Genomic DNA, 16,732 nt, shown 5'->3' on the forward strand with positions numbered 1-16,732 from the left:
ATATATAACTTATATTTTTTATAGAGTATAAAGTATATTATAATATTATAGTTATTTTTAATATGTATTATTTTTTATATTTCCGATAACAATTGCTTGAATTATATAAATGATAAATATAAAATAATTTTTTATAGAGTATATATATTATTTTTTTAATATATGTATTATTTATATAATATAAATAATTATTTATATATATATGTAAAAAATTTGGTTCTACGGTTTGGTCCGGATCAATACAAGACGGATCGGTTCTGGTACGGTTACGGTACGGTTTTTACTAAAGAACTAGTACCATACTGTAATAGTAAAAAAATTCGGATCAGTTCAATTCAGTTATAAAATTTTTTGGTTTTTTTCGGTTCAGGTACTTTTCGGTACGGTTATTCGGTTCGGACGGGAATCACCGAAATCCATGCTCAGCCCTAATGATTACTTTTCCAATTGTTAACTTAGCCTCAGATCTATTTGTGAATCATTCAAAGAAAGATATTTGTTGGAAGTACGAGTTACAGTCAGATTTATATATAACTTACGGCTAGTTTGCATCATGCTATATGCAATCTTCATTCTTTGAACACTCAATGTACTGCCTGTATTAACTACATAATTCAAGCTGATTCTCTTTTAGATTCCAAGATAAAAATATTCCCTAGATGAATCGCAAAGCTGCATATTTCTCTATGAAAAGGGTTTAAATAGGTGATCGAGGATCATAAATGTGGTTAGGCTGAGTGCACATAATAGAAAGAAGCGTGACTCAGCCCACTAGATTTCCAGCATCTATCTCCTATTCACTTTTGTTTACTGTCTTCCTCCATACAAGTGGTCCATTTTATTCCTCTAGGATATGGCTTCATGTTCAAGCTCTTTTGAGTTTGAGATATGAACATAATGCCAATCTCAGTCCACAAAAACATTATCCTCTTGCATCTCTTCAGGGTACTGAAAATAGCAAATGTAAGTTTGGACAGAGTTTACTTCAACTAAGATCGTAATGCTGTAGAGCAAATATTAAAATTCTCATCATCCCCGTTGTGAAAATTTGGCGTAGAAACCAATTCAGAAGAGCTGCTTTGTTTTAGTTTCACGTGTTTTCTCTATTCGACAAAATTGGCTTCAAAGTATATAATAATCCCCACAATCAGGTGCCAGCTGACTACTCTGCAAGGCCTAATCACAGCTAAGTATTAAAGATCGATAGGCTTCTTTGACCCGTAATGTCTCTGGATATGGATTCAAACAAGTGAGCACGTTTTTCCTGGAGATGTTGCTTTCACTGTTTAACCATGCTTCTCTCGATTTAATATTGTATAAGTTTTGTGAAATCTCCATTATACTTGGAGGAGAAAGGGTCAATTTGTCCGTGAAATTATGTGCAAGGTTAGATAGATCTAATTTAAATTTTTTTAGTAAAAAATCTCTTATATTTATGTCTTTTGATCAAATACATCCAATTTAAACTTTTTCATTAAATAATCCTATGAACTTGTGTTCAAGGGTCAAACATATACAATTTAATTCTTTTAAAAAAGTTAATAACATTAGATTTTTATATTTTAATTGAATTATAAAATTAAAAATAATATTTATTTTATTAATTTACTGATATAATATATAGTGACGCACTATATAAGAACGAAAAAATTTAAAATCTGAATTTAATTAACAAAAAAATGATAAGTTATGGACCCATTTATTAAGAAAAATAAATTGTGACATATTTAATCTTTAGAAAGTTAAAATTTGACTTATTTAATACTAATTATTTTTGGATCAATTAAATTTAAAACTTAAAATTTTTCAAATACGCTCTTGTATAACGCATCACTAAATATTATATCAGTAAATTAATGAAATAAATATTATTTTTAATTCTATAATTTAATTTAATTTTAATTTTTTTAAAAAGTTTAAGTTAGATGTATTTGACCATTGGACATAAATTTACGAAGCTATTTGCTAAAGGAGTTTAGATTGGGTGTATTGGACCATTGAGTTTAAGTTCAAGAGGCTATTTACTAAAAAGTTTAAATCATAAATATTTAACACTTGAACATAAATTGAAGAGGTAAATTGACCCTTTGTCCTAATACTTTGCCATTATACGAATAATAATAATATTATTATTATGAAGTTTGAGCTAATGATAATAATGATGGGAACAATTATAATTAGGATGATGTTCCACTAAAATAAAAACATCTAACAAAATATAGAATGAGTGTATCACTTTTAGTTTCACGTAGGAAAAAGGTGCAAATAAGTCCTTAACATTTGGAACAAGAGGAGATAAACTCCTAATCTATTTTCTGGCATAAATAAATACGTAAAAACATTTTTACTATATTCTAAGTTCCCTGAACAGACGAAGACTCAATTGCAAATAATGTTGTTGTCTAATAAATATTTTCAAAATCAATTCTAATTTTAAGAAACTTACAACTTTTAACTTTTTTAAAAAGAAAAATTGAAAAAACATCACCTCCACTGTCTACAACCTATCACAACTAAGAGCTTCGCCCAATAAAGAATCTCCATTACTGTAGAGAAGACCATGAATAACAGCTATCATTACGCCTTCATGATTTCTTATTACACCACCAATACCAATATGACCAACATTTGAAAATACAACAGCATCAACATTTCAAGAATCCAACAGGAGGTTTTACCTAGTGAGCAACATTTCAGCCCAACCATTATCATAATCAAAGTAACCAACAGTCCAACCATGTGCTCAATTTCTTTGTCAAATTAAATACCTAAAATTTACTATCCCAATTTTCATTTCTTTCTCATTATTAATCTAGATATAATGTTTCAAATACCTAAAAGCAAACATCAATAAGATCAAAGCAAACACACTTGAAATCAATAATTCCAAACTGACAATTTATCTCACACTTTTAAAATTTCATTTTATCAACAAGAAGCATTAGAGCAAAGAAATTACAAGAAGAAGAAGTGGAAGTGGATAAAGAAGCTAAAGGAGGAAGAAAAGATCAGTTGGAAGAATGCCAAAGGTTGGAGCACGAGAGGATAACGCTGCTACCTTCATTATTGGCACAATCTCGATCTTGATTTCACTCTGAATTCTCAATTTCAAATTTGTGGTTTTTGGTAAGTAAATTTTTGGTTGGTGTGGTCAGAGAAGGAGATGAGTTGGTGTGGTCAAAAAAGGTGATGGAATGAATTCGGCACTTGTGATGGTAGGTGTGCTCGAGAAAAGGAATGAGTTTTGATTTTAATTTTTTATTTTAATAACAAAGTTAAATATATCAGAATTTATAATTATTAAATAAAATATATTGTTTATTCTTCTTTTTTAGTATGTTAAACAGACATTTATTTTAAAAAGAATTTCCATCTGATTAAGGATTTAGAATACAATAAAGAAAAATTATGCATTTATTTGTGCAAAGAAAAAAGATTATGGGCTTATTGCTCTTCACTCCAAACGTTAAGGGTTTATTTCAATCTTTTCCCGTTTCACACAATACTCTATTTTAATGCATGAGCATAAATGTAACTATTACTTTTGTAACATTTTTTTTTTGTTTTTTACAATGTGTTAATTTTTTTTAGTTTGTTATTTCAATTATGCATTTAATATGAAATTTTAAGTTCAAATATAATTTTTTTTTTAAATTAAGAAGGAGGGAAGGATTATATAGTAAAGAATTGTATAATTTTTAGTAAAATGTTTAGTAAATTTAACTTCAATTAGGGTTAAATCTGATTTCAATTTAAAGAAAAAAAAATTTCAACTTGGTGTCTCGTTTTTCACTAAAATGAATTGGAATTACGACTAAAACTAAAAAGGTAGGCAATGGCACGAACAAGAATAAATGAGAGATGACGAAGAAGAGCAGAAACCAACAACAACTGCCGAAGGGGAAAAAAGAAAAAGCAAAAGAATCATCCAATTGGGCAACCTGACTATCACTTTTCCCAAGATTCCATTTTGCACGAATCCCATTTCTCTTCTTCTTTCTGTCTGTTTCTCTTTTTCACTATAAAAATTGCTTTTTCATTTGATATTTCACCCTCCTCGATCATCTCTCACTTTCTTCCTTTCGGAAATGGTGGCCGATAGCAAGGCTAAATCCGATATTTCCTTCGCAGGAACTTTCGCTAGTAGCGCTTTCGCTGCTTGTTTCGCTGAGGTATTAATTAAAAATTCAATAGCACCGTTTACTTCGATTCTCATCATCGCCTTTGTTTTTTAATTAGTCAGTTAAGACGGATTGAGCTATAATTTATGATATTAGATCTACCATCTAATGTGGTTTCATGTTAATGTTATAATCATTCTTTCTCAGTTCCTGGTGTCTGAGAATTTTATTTTATTTTATTGTTCTTTTTAGTGATTGATAAATGGCGACGAGTTTAGTGATAGCTATAGCTTTGTCCTTTTATCAGCATCTGTCGTTTTGTTTGTTTGTTTGTTTGTTTCAATTTGTTGTAGAATGGGATCTACTTCTTTATCAATCTCCTTTGCTTGTGTTTTCGCATTAGGACTTCTGTTACTGATTGTCCATTAATTTGCTCTATCTCTACTTTATGTTAAACACTTAGGCTCCTTTCTTTAGCTTGTTTTCTTGCTCACTAGAAAATAATTTCTGCAATTTTCTTTTCTCGAAAGCAAAAGCAATTATCAGAAAATCTACTTGGTAAAGAAAAAAAAGTTTGACTTCACATGTATACATATTTAAAAAAAAAATTGTGTTTTTGGATGTTGCTTTTGCCAAATTTGCTTTTCTATTTTGCAATGCTAATTACAAGAATGTTTTCAGTGTGTATAGGCTTACATGCTGATTATAAAAATCTAATTTGAATCTTATATGACAGTGCCCTTATCCACTTACATTATGCATTAACAAAATTAAACTATTTTTATACTCATGGAGTAAAAGGCTTCTATATTACTGTATTTGGAAGCGTTTTTTGGTTCATCAGATGTGAGCATTAAATCTACTGCAGATATGCACAATTCCCCTGGACACTGCAAAAGTTAGACTCCAGCTCCAAAAGAAAGCTGTTGCTGGGGATGGATTGGCCCTACCTAAATATAGGGGTATGTTGGGAACAGTTGCTACCATTGCTAGGGAAGAAGGTTTATCAGCACTCTGGAAAGGCATTATACCAGGGCTTCACCGCCAATGTCTGTTTGGAGGCTTAAGGATTGGGTTATATGAGCCTGTGGGTCTCACATCTTCTCTCTGCTTGACCTATTGAGCTATTTTATATTTCCGACTAACTTATACATGCATAAAAAATACATGCTGGACAGGTTAAGACCTTTTATGTCGGCAAAGACCATGTTGGAGATGTTCCTTTGACCAAGAAAATTCTTGCTGCACTTACTACTGGTGAGTTTCACGGCAGAACTTTTACGAGTTAAATTTCTTTGAGATAAATTCGAAGAGACATTTGCCAACTTATTTTCATACTAGTCAATTTTCATGTGGCACTGGGAATTAATTTCTTATTTACCTTAGATAAGTGGCAGAGTTTTGTACAAATCCTTCTTTTAAGTTGCTAAGGAAACTTGTCTTATGAAACAGGTGCTCTGGGAATTGCTGTGGCAAATCCAACTGATCTTGTAAAAGTCAGGCTTCAGGCTGAAGGAAAATTACCACCTGGTGTGCCAAGGCGCTATTCTGGAGCTTTAAATGCTTATTCTACAATTGTGAGACAGGTTGGCTATCTATCCAGGATCAAGAAAGTTGGAATATTGTATGCCTTATCTTAATTTAGTATCAGTTCTACCACAATGTGTTGCTTTATAACAATTAGGAGGGAGTTGGTGCACTTTGGACTGGGATTGGACCCAATATAGCACGTAATGCTATCATAAATGCTGCTGAACTTGCCAGCTATGATCAAGTAAAACAGGTGAGCTCTAAATTTCAGACCTTTTCTCATCTTATGCAGACAAATAATTTTTATTTGTTCTAATACAACTGTTTCAATGCAGACAATTCTGAAGATTCCTGGATTTACAGATAATGTTGTCACTCATCTTCTTTCTGGGCTTGGGGCAGGTTTCTTTGCTGTTTGTATTGGTTCCCCAGTGGATGTGGTACACTATCTGCACTTGCAACTTATCTCTTTCAAAATCAGTATAGCTGGTCTTTCTGGTGCCTCCTGTTTGTGTAATTAGTTTGTGGGAATTGATTCAAGAATATTTAACTGATCTGCTAATATCTCAATATTACATCTCTAAATTGTTTGAGTAGCACCCTTCGCCTTCATTAATGAACCAAAAACTCCCTGATTTTACCTATAGATTCCAGCTTAACAGCACGTGCATAGCTATTAGCTCTTCTTGTTGATAAACTACTCACTTATTTCTTTGTCTTCACTGGTCTAGGTTAAATAATTTGTTATACTAATTTAACAGCTTCGTTGTGCTTTGATATTTGGCAGGTTAAGTCAAGAATGATGGGGGATGCTGCTTACAAGAGCACATTCGATTGTTTCGTTAAGACTTTGAAGAATGATGTGTGTTTGTATCTTTCTACTTATTTAACTATTATCAGAATCGTCCTTGGTCCAGCCTTTTTTTTCCTTCATTCTTTCACTTTTCCCAGTGGTATTATTACATTCTGATGAGTAGCATCATTGATTAAATAATTCTATATGGGATTTGGATATGAGCAGCCTGCCCTCCGTCCTTTCTTGTTCATTGGCATTCATTTCCAATATTGATTTTTTTACAATCCATTTTAAAAAGAAAAAAAGGTGGCAAAAAGAACTGCATTTTCAGGGTGAATTAAGAATGCATTCTGGTTTTACTATATCTTTATTTTCTTGGAACATTACTAAAGCTTTATTAGTTTAATGGTAAGAACAAAAGATGGCGCTTTTATACAGCATCCTCTGTTAATATTGAAATCTCTGATACTGCAAATTCCTTATAAATTGGGAGATCCATAAAGTTAACCTATGGCATCCTTTGTAATCTGTAGGGGCCTCTTGCTTTCTATAAGGGTTTTATCCCAAATTTTGGACGACTGGGGTCCTGGAATGTGATAATGTTTCTAACCTTAGAACAGGTAAGGTCACGAATAACCTTTCTTGCCCAAACAATCGTTTCCTTGTGTTTTAGGAATTGGGTTTTCTTAATTTTATCTTTGCACTTTATTTTTATACCGCATGCTTGTTTCTGACTGTTCTTCTCTTCCCCATAAACAGGCTAAGAAATTCGTCAGAGATTTAGAATCATCTTGAGCTTACAGTGCATGGACATGAAGATGATGAAAGTAATGCTGAGAATAATAAGTTTCCTCATCCATCAGTTGGTCATTTCTTTCACTAATTTATACAGGAACCCTGCAGGGGAAATTTTATGAACTCAAAAGGCTTAAAAAAATAATCACCATTTCAAATCTTCAAGATTTATCTTTTTCTGAGTGCTTTAAGTATAATACTGTACTTGTTTACTGGCCCTCAGGGGTCATAGTTGCATTCTTTTAGCAAGTTTTTAGTCTCTAATGTTTTAGAAGCTGCCATCACATAGGATCTCTTTGATCAAGCAAATATAATAGAAGGATCTTTCTTCTTTATTTATCCAATCATTTTCGTTCTCTTTGAACAAGAGACTCGCCAGATGCTGATTGATAGGCCTCTGTTGGCCAAGAGTGAAAGATGGGAATGAGAAAAGTAAATACTTAATATCATTTGGAAGGTAGAATTTAAAATGAATTAAATAATTTTTAAATAAATATCCAAATAATTCTTCTAATTCTTCATAGAACTCTTTCGTGAAAAAAAGATGTAAGAGTTATTCTGTTAACACAATAGTTGATGTAGAATTTAATCGACGTAGAATTCAATATTAAATGATGACATTTTATAATCTATTTATAAAGAAAAAAAAATGAAAATATTTCCATTCATAATATAAACGAGATCACATTTTCTGATTTTAGAAATTCAATAACGTTAATTTAAAAAGTGAAGAAGTTTGTTATAAAGAGAATTTTTTTGGATTTTGAAAAAGATGATTTTAATGAAACTTTCAATTACATATGGATTGATATGAATTTATGAGATGTTAAAAAAATAAATTACTGAACACGTACCAAGATCAGAACGAGAAGTGCTTTTATAAACAATCCATTTTTTTTTAATCAATAGAAGTAACAGGTTGACATTGATAATCACAGTCGAAAATCGAATACCCAATTGTTTGTTGACCTTTTCACATACTATAAATTTTTGTGTATATTAAAAATTGATTACTTTAAATAATTGCTATAGACAGAATTATTATGCAGATAATAAAAAGATCTAAATTAATTTAAATTCTTAGCTAAGCTGATGCAATTTCGCTAAATTATTATGCGGTACTTATTAATAAATTACAGACTAAGAATGTAAAATTGAACTGTAAGCATGCAATTATGAGCTAGGAAAGTGAAATTGAGTTTAAGGAATAAAGCTAAAAGCTAAATTATTATATATTAAAAGCAATGACATAAAATATAAGCTAAAGAAGAGAATGCAATAAATGTAATGTTGAACAAATAACTGGAAAGTTTTAGAAATTTGATTGTATAAAGTAATCGACTTACAAATGTAATTGAATAACGAAGAACACTTGAGAGCTTTGAATGTACTGTAAATTAAAGCTGAGAATTGTTTAATTATACTAACACTTGCTTTTCTAATTTAGGAATTGTTGTTCTAATCTAATGATAGTCCTTTTAATCTAAGGATAAATATAATGGTGAAGTTTATAGATACTAGAAATTTTGTATTTGATTGATTGAATGTTGCTTACTAGAGAGTCCTTGTTTATTTATAGACTTACATTGCTTGAGATAGTTTGACATATTCTTCATCTTTAGCTTAGTCTTTAGTTAACTCTACACTTTGATAGAATGTATTATTGCTTTTAATATTTTGCACATGTTGATAAAGATATAATTTCCTTACTTTTCTCAACTTCTTGTCCACATTTCACTCTACTTCCTGTTTCTGCTTAACTGTTTCTTTCCATAAAATAAATATTGTTTTTTCTTCCTTGAATATTTTTTATTTTTACACTACTTAGTTGACACTTGTATTTCTTTCTCTCTACTTTACAAGGACGTGATTCAAGCTTTCTAAAAACTTTGTAATTGATTTTTTACCTTCTGCTTTTTTATTTTTCATATATCAATAATCTTTAAAAATTGTTAAACTAATTCATAGCCAATGGGCTAAAGATTTACTAATGAATTAGGAATCCAAATATAGGCCAGAATTCATGAGCTTTAGAATTTAGATAAATATTAAATGAGTTTTCTTTATGGGCCTAACCAAATTTAATAGGCTTGGATTAGTGCTCAATTTAAATGAAATACTAATAAATATTGAGTTTACAAATAAAAATTTATAATCTAAAACACAAACAAATAAATATAGGAAAGACTTATAAGAAAGTAATATTAGAAAAGCATTCATGTTTCAAATCCTTTTTTTCCAATTTTCTACCTCCATCATTGACAACAGAGCCACCAACAAAATTTTCCTTAAGAAATTGTTGTACTAAAGAGTTTGATGTCTAACCAAGTAGAAGCTGTAGATATGAGGTTGCTAATTTTATGATAAAGGATGAGAGTTCTAGTCTAGCATAAAGATGAAGAAATTTTAAATTATACATGTTGTATCTTTAATATAAGCTTAGAGTACATAATAATTTTGATTCTTAAATTTTCTGTAGCGGAATTAATTTTGATTTTATGAATTCATACTTAGAATTTCTGGTCTCTTGCTCCGATGACGAGTCTTCATTTCTCTACAACCTTATATGAGAAAATGAAATTTTATTCTTTAGAGATTATTGAGTTTAAATAAAGATTCTATGGATTTTCTCCTCAAATACTTGACAGTTTCTATAGCCTACACTAATAACTTAACACTCATATGATATATTAGAGAGTTCGTTTAATTTGATTATTTATTTTAAACTAAATTATTTTTCATATCAAACTAATATTTATCTCAACATATTAGAAAATTTATAGCAAAACGATCTAAACACCATCTCTAAAAACCTCAATCTCTTCCATTGTTAGTTATAGCAAAACTCCTTACTGCCATAGCCAATAACATTCTCCTCCCATGCTAACCTTCCAAAGGATAAAAGATTGTGAAATAGATGGTTAAACCTTATAAGAGGGAGACTAATAAATAGACATCAAAAGTAAAATCACAACATATATAACAAACAGAAATAAATAGTATAATTAAAAAGGAAAACAGGATATATAAATTCTTTAGAGATATATGGCTATAAAACACCGAGAAAAAGGAAAAGGAACCGTGGCCAACATAGGATTTTATCCTCTGTAACATGGACAATGCTTTTATTTCAAATTGGTATTTAAAGAAAAAACACAGCGAGTCATATTTGATCGGTCCAAATCATGTATAGATATTTAAGGGTATTTTAAAGCTGTAATGATATATTTTTATATATAAAATGGTGAAAATATGTGTTTTTGCCTCATTTAAGCTTAATTGTCTATTTTCAGGAATATTGGCAAAAAGAGAAAAATATGGAACTAAAAGAAGCTTAATGGTACATATTCGTGTCAAAGCCCAAGATTAAGACGCATGGACTGCTAATTATAAGGCTCAATGGATATTTTAGTCGTTTTGTATAATTATTAGGATTTATATTAAGAGTTATTTATAAAATAGTATTTAGTGGAGATTAAGATACTTAAAATCAATTTTCACGTAAAAAGACAATTAAGATTATGAGTATGCAAAGCATCTTGATGTATGTTTTGTTGAGTAACCAAGTGCATTCATTAGCATATTTGTATTTGTGTAAAAAGGGATAACATCTCAAGAAAGAAAGAAATACCCCAAGTATCAAAAATTTAAATCCAAGGGGTATAAAGAAAAGAAAAGAAAAAGTATAAGAGCTTCAAAAGCAAGTAATAAATGCCCATTGATCTCTTGTTTTTGAATGAAGGTTTTGCCTTTTTTAATAGGGTTATGATAATTTGGATTATGCATCATAGTTGTAACCTTTGAAGATGAGTTAGACTATTTGTTGTGAAACAAGTGTGAATGATTGGATGCTTGAATCTTTTGATTAACAATGATTGAGTTTATATTCTTAAAGAAAATTATTATGACTCAAATGTTCTTGGGTTGACATGATCTTTGCATTAGTGAAATTATTTTGAATAATATCTTTAAGCTGAGTAGGGATATTTTTCATGATTTTTACAAAAGTTAATTCTCAATTACTATTTACTTGAGGACAAGTAAAAATTTAAGTATGGGGGTATCTGATCGGTCCAAATTATGTATAGATATTTGAGGTTATTTTAAAGCTTTAATGATATAATTTTATATATAAAATGGTGAAAATATGTGTTTTTGCCTCACTTAAGCTTAATTGTCTATTTTCAAGAATATTAGCAAAAGGAGGAAAATATGGAGTTAAAAGAAGCTTAATGGGACATATTCGTGTCAAAGCCCAAGATTAAAACGCATGGACTGCTAATTATAAGGCTCAAGGGATATTTTAGTCATTTTGCATAATTATTAGGATTTATATTAAGAGTTATTTATGTGATAGTATTTGGTGGAGATTAAGATACTTAAGTCTTATCTATTAGATAGACTTATATTAGTATACTCATCTCTAGAGAGATTTATTTAGAGGAGGACTCTCCTCCATAAAAATCTCTCCAAAACCCTAAAAGAAGAGGAAGGAGGAAGAAGGAGGGGAGTTTTCTCATACCTGCTTTCTGTACCTGCCACCATTATTCTCTCCATAATTCTCTACAGTTCTTCATAAACACTTTAGTTTTAGTTTTCATTGTTCTTTTAGGATCTAAGGAGCTTTTCAAGAAGTGGAGACTGAGGACCAATCTTCTTCCTACTTGAAGAAATTCTGGATCTTGAGGGAGCTTTTTACTTTCTTATTTTTTGTCTTTCTATTTAATACCATGATCATTGGGTTAAATATGTTAGGCTAGTTTTCATAAGTGTTTAGTTTAGTCTTTCTACTTTTATATGAACCTTGTTATTTATTTTTTTAATGAATGATTTTTTTACCTTCATATCATTATTAGTTTCAGTTATTATTGTTAGTTAACCATCATATTAATTTAGCAATAGTAATTATTATGAAAATCTTTAGGTTTAAAAGTATTAGAAATATCATCTTTACTTTAATCTATATTGGTATAAGAAACCTAAATTGCATCATTAGCTTGAGTGACTTAGGAAAAAATGCACATCACCATCTCATTCATTAGATCTAGGCTTAAAGTAAAACAAGGAGATTACTAAGTAAATGGCTAGATTAAATACTATTTTTAGCATATAATTTTATATCATAAGCATTTGTATTTGCATTGCATTGCATATTTATTTATTGTTTAGTTACTTTATTTTATGAATATCATTTTCTCAAAATATTGATTTAGAGTGTTTAGATTTACTTTTATTATTTTGTGTTGATAATTAGTCTTTATAATAAGTGGCCTCATAGTTCCTTGAGAGATCGACCTCGTGGTGAACTTACCCTTACTATAGGAACGGTTTGTGCACTTGCAAGTACTAAAAAAGACACATTAATATTCAGAATACAAAATCTAAATTTATGAAATTAGATTTGTTAATTTTAATTTCATAAAGTTGAACTCTTTTTTCCTTCTTCTTATGGTACTTATTAATGCGAAGTGAAATTTTCTGTAAAGTTCCAGTTCGGTCCTTGGACTTATAGCTGGAGCTCAAATCACATCTTTTGATTTTTTGAACCATTTTTATCTACCTTGTAATTCTTTTTTATTAACTACTTTTTTTTTAGAAGAAACCGGTCAATAACAAATCAGTTTTAATTTGAATCTAATTCTTAGTATTGACTTAAATCAAATTAATGAACTACTGTTTTAAATTATAAATTCTTTCGCATTTTTTTATAAAAAATGATAGCTAAATATAATAAAAAAACTAGTAATTACATAATGACACTGATTTACTATATATTTATTATGATTTTTTTAATTATTTCTTATAATTATTAAATTTTTAAGTTATATAATAAAAATGATAATATTAAATACTATTAAAATAACATAATAATCAAATAAAATTATTTTTTATAATGTAATTTTTTTATTAAAATAAAATATATCACACTAAAAACTTGTATCATAAATTTATCAATAAGTGTGGATTAGCACAAACATATTGCTTTGTATTATATTTTAGTTTGTCATTAACTTTCATTATCAGGGTCTTTCTACAATGTATCTCCGGTGCATTGGTATTTTTATCATTGTCTAGAACTCATTTTCCATTGCCTCATCAACCTTGCAGAACTGACGTCGGTATGGTTAGAACTTCTTAATTTACTTACCACGGCATCCATTTGACTCCAGTCACTTCTCCTTTGCGATTGATTCTTAATTTTCAGTGGAAGAAAGCAACTGCAATTAATAAATACGATAATAGGAAGGATTAGAAGAAAAAAGAAAAAGAAGATGAAAACAAGTAACCAATCTGTTTAGAAGGTAATCAGTCACTTTAATTAAGGGCTAATATAAAAGGAATTAATTCAATGGTGAAAAGTGTCCAGGTGCATCAATGCACCGGGTAGACTGTTCATGGGTCTGGGTACCCGCCCGGCTCGCACAGACCCGCACTCTTCGGGCCGGGCTTGAACAATAATTTTTGAATAAAAGCCCGATCCGGTCCGAATCTACAAAAAGGCCGTAATTCTCGGGCGGGGCTTGGGATTTATATAAAAACCCAAGCCCGACACGATGTCTAGTTTAGTTAGTACAAAAAAGAAATGTCATATCTAGCACTTAAACTTATGAATTTCAACTTATAATTAAATGTCAATACCACTTAGCTACCTATTATTTCTATTTATAGTTTTATTGTTATTAATAATATATTAATCAAAACAAAACCTTAAATCTAAATATAACTACAATGTAGGACAGATTTAATAATTGGTCGGGTCAGACCGGACTTTTCAAAAAATTTCGAGCTCGGATTTGGGCTCAGAAATATCAAAAATTCTCGGGCCTGGACGGGCTCGAACTTGTCCAAAATCAAGTCAGGCTCGGCCCGAGCCCGCCCAGGCCCGGCCCATGAACAGGTCTAGCACCGAGTGCGTCAAAGAATGACCCTCGTTACTATTTCGTCGTTGTTTCCTTGATGGAGTCAATATAAAGGGAATAATGATCTATTTGGCCCCTAAACTTATGGCCTAAGGCCATATTAGCTCTTTTGACCTTTTTGAGCCAATTCAATACATAACTTCTCATTTTAGGGTCATATAAACCCAATTTCTCAAATTTGTACAACACACATTTGTAAAACAAGTGATTCCATATTTTCTTAACAAAATAATTTATTTTCTCTCTTTTTAATAATCTCTCTCTTTCCATCCCAAGTCATATATCCTTATCCTTCTAAATAAAATAACTAACATCACTCTGAATCAAATTAAAGTGTAAAATGAGAACAACCAATGTAATTTTAAAAAGTTCATAACAACATCAACATCAATACCGATATTTTGAGTTATTTGTTGCTTCTATCCACCTTAGGCACCAATCAATAATCTCCTCTTCTTCTTTGAATTTCTGGAAAATTTCTTTCAATCATTCATTTCATTCAAACATACTTTGTACTCTTTTCCATCAGGCTGCTCCCAAAATCCACTCTCTTAAATAACGCAAATTTGATTTTTTTTTATAAGATTAAATGGAGGAATTGAGTTTGAGTTTTTATAAAAGATTATAGTTCAATTTAGTAGAAGATTATTAAAATAATTATTTTGTAAAAATAGATATGTTCTTCCATAGCTCATCAAGTGGAGCTTCTTGTGATATTCCTTTATAATTTCAATTCTAATTTTTATCTTTTGAACGGTAAAGAAGAATTAAATAAAAATTTGATTACCTTGGTTGAATCAAGTATTGTAGCTTATGTGTGTGAAAAGTTGTTTGAAATTGGTTGCCATCTGTTGCTTTTAAGTGGCAAAAGTTGTTAATGTTGATGTAATGCTACTTATCTTTATGGGTTTAAGGATTTATTATTTGGCTTTGATTTCAACAATAAACTAAGAGAGAAGTTTTATATTTTGAGATTTTTAATTGAGTTTTGACAGTTGAGAAGGCGGTACTACTGTGGTGGACAATGTGATTAATGGTGGTGTTGTTAATAGTGATGATCCACAGGGGCAATAGTAGTAAGAGCAGCACCGATGGAGGTGGTTGTAGCTAGGTGCCTACAGTGGCTGAATTTTCAAGATATATATGAAAATTCAATAAAAGAAAACAAAATATTTTAATATTTTTAAATTATCATAAGAGAGTGACATCCATACACCCAATAACTTGAAAAATAAGGGTCATTTCAGCCTATAATAGAAAATTATGTGTTAATTTGGCCTAGAAAAATCAAAATAACTTATTTAGCATTAGGCAATAGGTTTAGGGGTTAAATTAAACTTTATTCTATTTAAAAAAATTAGTACTAGTTATAGCGATAAGATCTATTCATTGTTTAATTTTAAAATCTTAGGAATAACCATTTTATTTTCTTTCTCTTTCTAAATAGCCACAAACTTATTTCATCATTAAAAGTCATGATAATTATAACATTAAATTTTTATTTAATTTTATTTTAAGCATAAAATTTTAATTATTTTTTATTTACCTTTAATTATATTTTTAATTATGTTATAATTTAATTATCTTTGCAAATAAAAGATAAAAAAACCTCGTAAAATTATCAAAATAGGTTTGTCCCGGTTGTTCAAAGCTTAAGAAATTAATCACCCTTTCAAGAAACTATCCATAATATGTAAAAGCCCCTGATTAAATAAATTATGTAAAAGTAGTAGATATTGAATAAAATATCAACTTTAAATAGAATTACATATATTTCCTTTACAACCACACCTCTTTCCAATTATTATTTCCTTTTCCTATCAAATATTACATTTTTATATCCCCAAATTCCCATGAGAGAACATAGTTATACCCTGTCTGCTGTAATAATAAAGCAAATATAACTGTCTGCGTCAACAAAGAGATACATATGTACAAATCGAACCAACAGATACTTCGGGGAAGAACTAGTGACTTTCTTGCATCTCATCAAGACTTAACAGCCTCCACCGCCACAGCCTCCGCCACCCCCTCCGCCACAAGCACTGCCACCGCCACCGCCACCGCCACCGCCACAGCCTCCTCCTAACACAGTACTCGTAGCTACTACAGCAGCAGCAGAGCCAGTCATAAATACCATTCCGCCATCTCTGCTGTCAACGTTGCCTCTTTTACCAGCTGCTGTGCCGTAATAAGTTTTATTGGTAGGATAATAATCACGTCCTCCGGGAGGAGTAGCTGCTTGATTTTTGTTTTCTTTCTTCTTATGGCTTCGCTTACCAAAACAGCCCATGATCTATGATATTTTAGAGATTGGAAGTTTTGAGACAATTCTCGTACATATACACAGACCCTTTATATTAAGTTCATTTTATATATATATATATATATATATCGACCAGCCGTAGACTTGAGGATAATGTATCTATCTTACTAATGTTGAGTTCTATTATTGATGATGGTTTTTGACAGTTTCTAAAGAAATGAAGATGAATGGGAAGTTCGCAAGGCGTTGACATTGACATTGGGAATTGCAAAATTACAAGAAAATTCATCAACCATGTCTACGT

At 30.3% G+C, this 16,732-nt stretch overlaps 2 protein-coding genes across 2 annotated transcripts; one reads left to right on the forward strand and one right to left on the reverse strand.

Annotated features, from left to right (window-relative positions):
• Positions 1-3,838: 3,838 nt before the first annotated feature.
• On the forward strand, positions 3,839-7,586 carry LOC8273448 (mitochondrial uncoupling protein 1). The gene is made up of 9 exons (XM_002527825.4): positions 3,839-4,172; positions 4,990-5,208; positions 5,300-5,378; positions 5,574-5,707; positions 5,806-5,904; positions 5,987-6,091; positions 6,439-6,513; positions 6,981-7,067; positions 7,207-7,586. Exons 1-9 carry the CDS (start codon positions 4,089-4,091, stop codon positions 7,240-7,242), a joined length of 918 nt encoding a protein of 305 aa, XP_002527871.1. The 5' UTR covers positions 3,839-4,088; the 3' UTR covers positions 7,243-7,586.
• Positions 7,587-16,158: 8,572 nt separating this feature from the next.
• Positions 16,159-16,455, reverse strand: LOC8273447 (loricrin). Its single transcript, XM_002527824.1, has one exon. The coding sequence runs from the start codon at positions 16,453-16,455 to the stop codon at positions 16,159-16,161; it is 297 nt and encodes a 98-aa protein (XP_002527870.1).
• Between the last annotated feature and the right edge of the window lie 277 nt (positions 16,456-16,732).

This window comes from Ricinus communis, chromosome 10 (genome assembly GCF_019578655.1).
Source record: "Ricinus communis isolate WT05 ecotype wild-type chromosome 10, ASM1957865v1, whole genome shotgun sequence".
In the NCBI taxonomy this organism is placed as follows: Eukaryota; Viridiplantae; Streptophyta; class Magnoliopsida; order Malpighiales; family Euphorbiaceae; genus Ricinus; species Ricinus communis.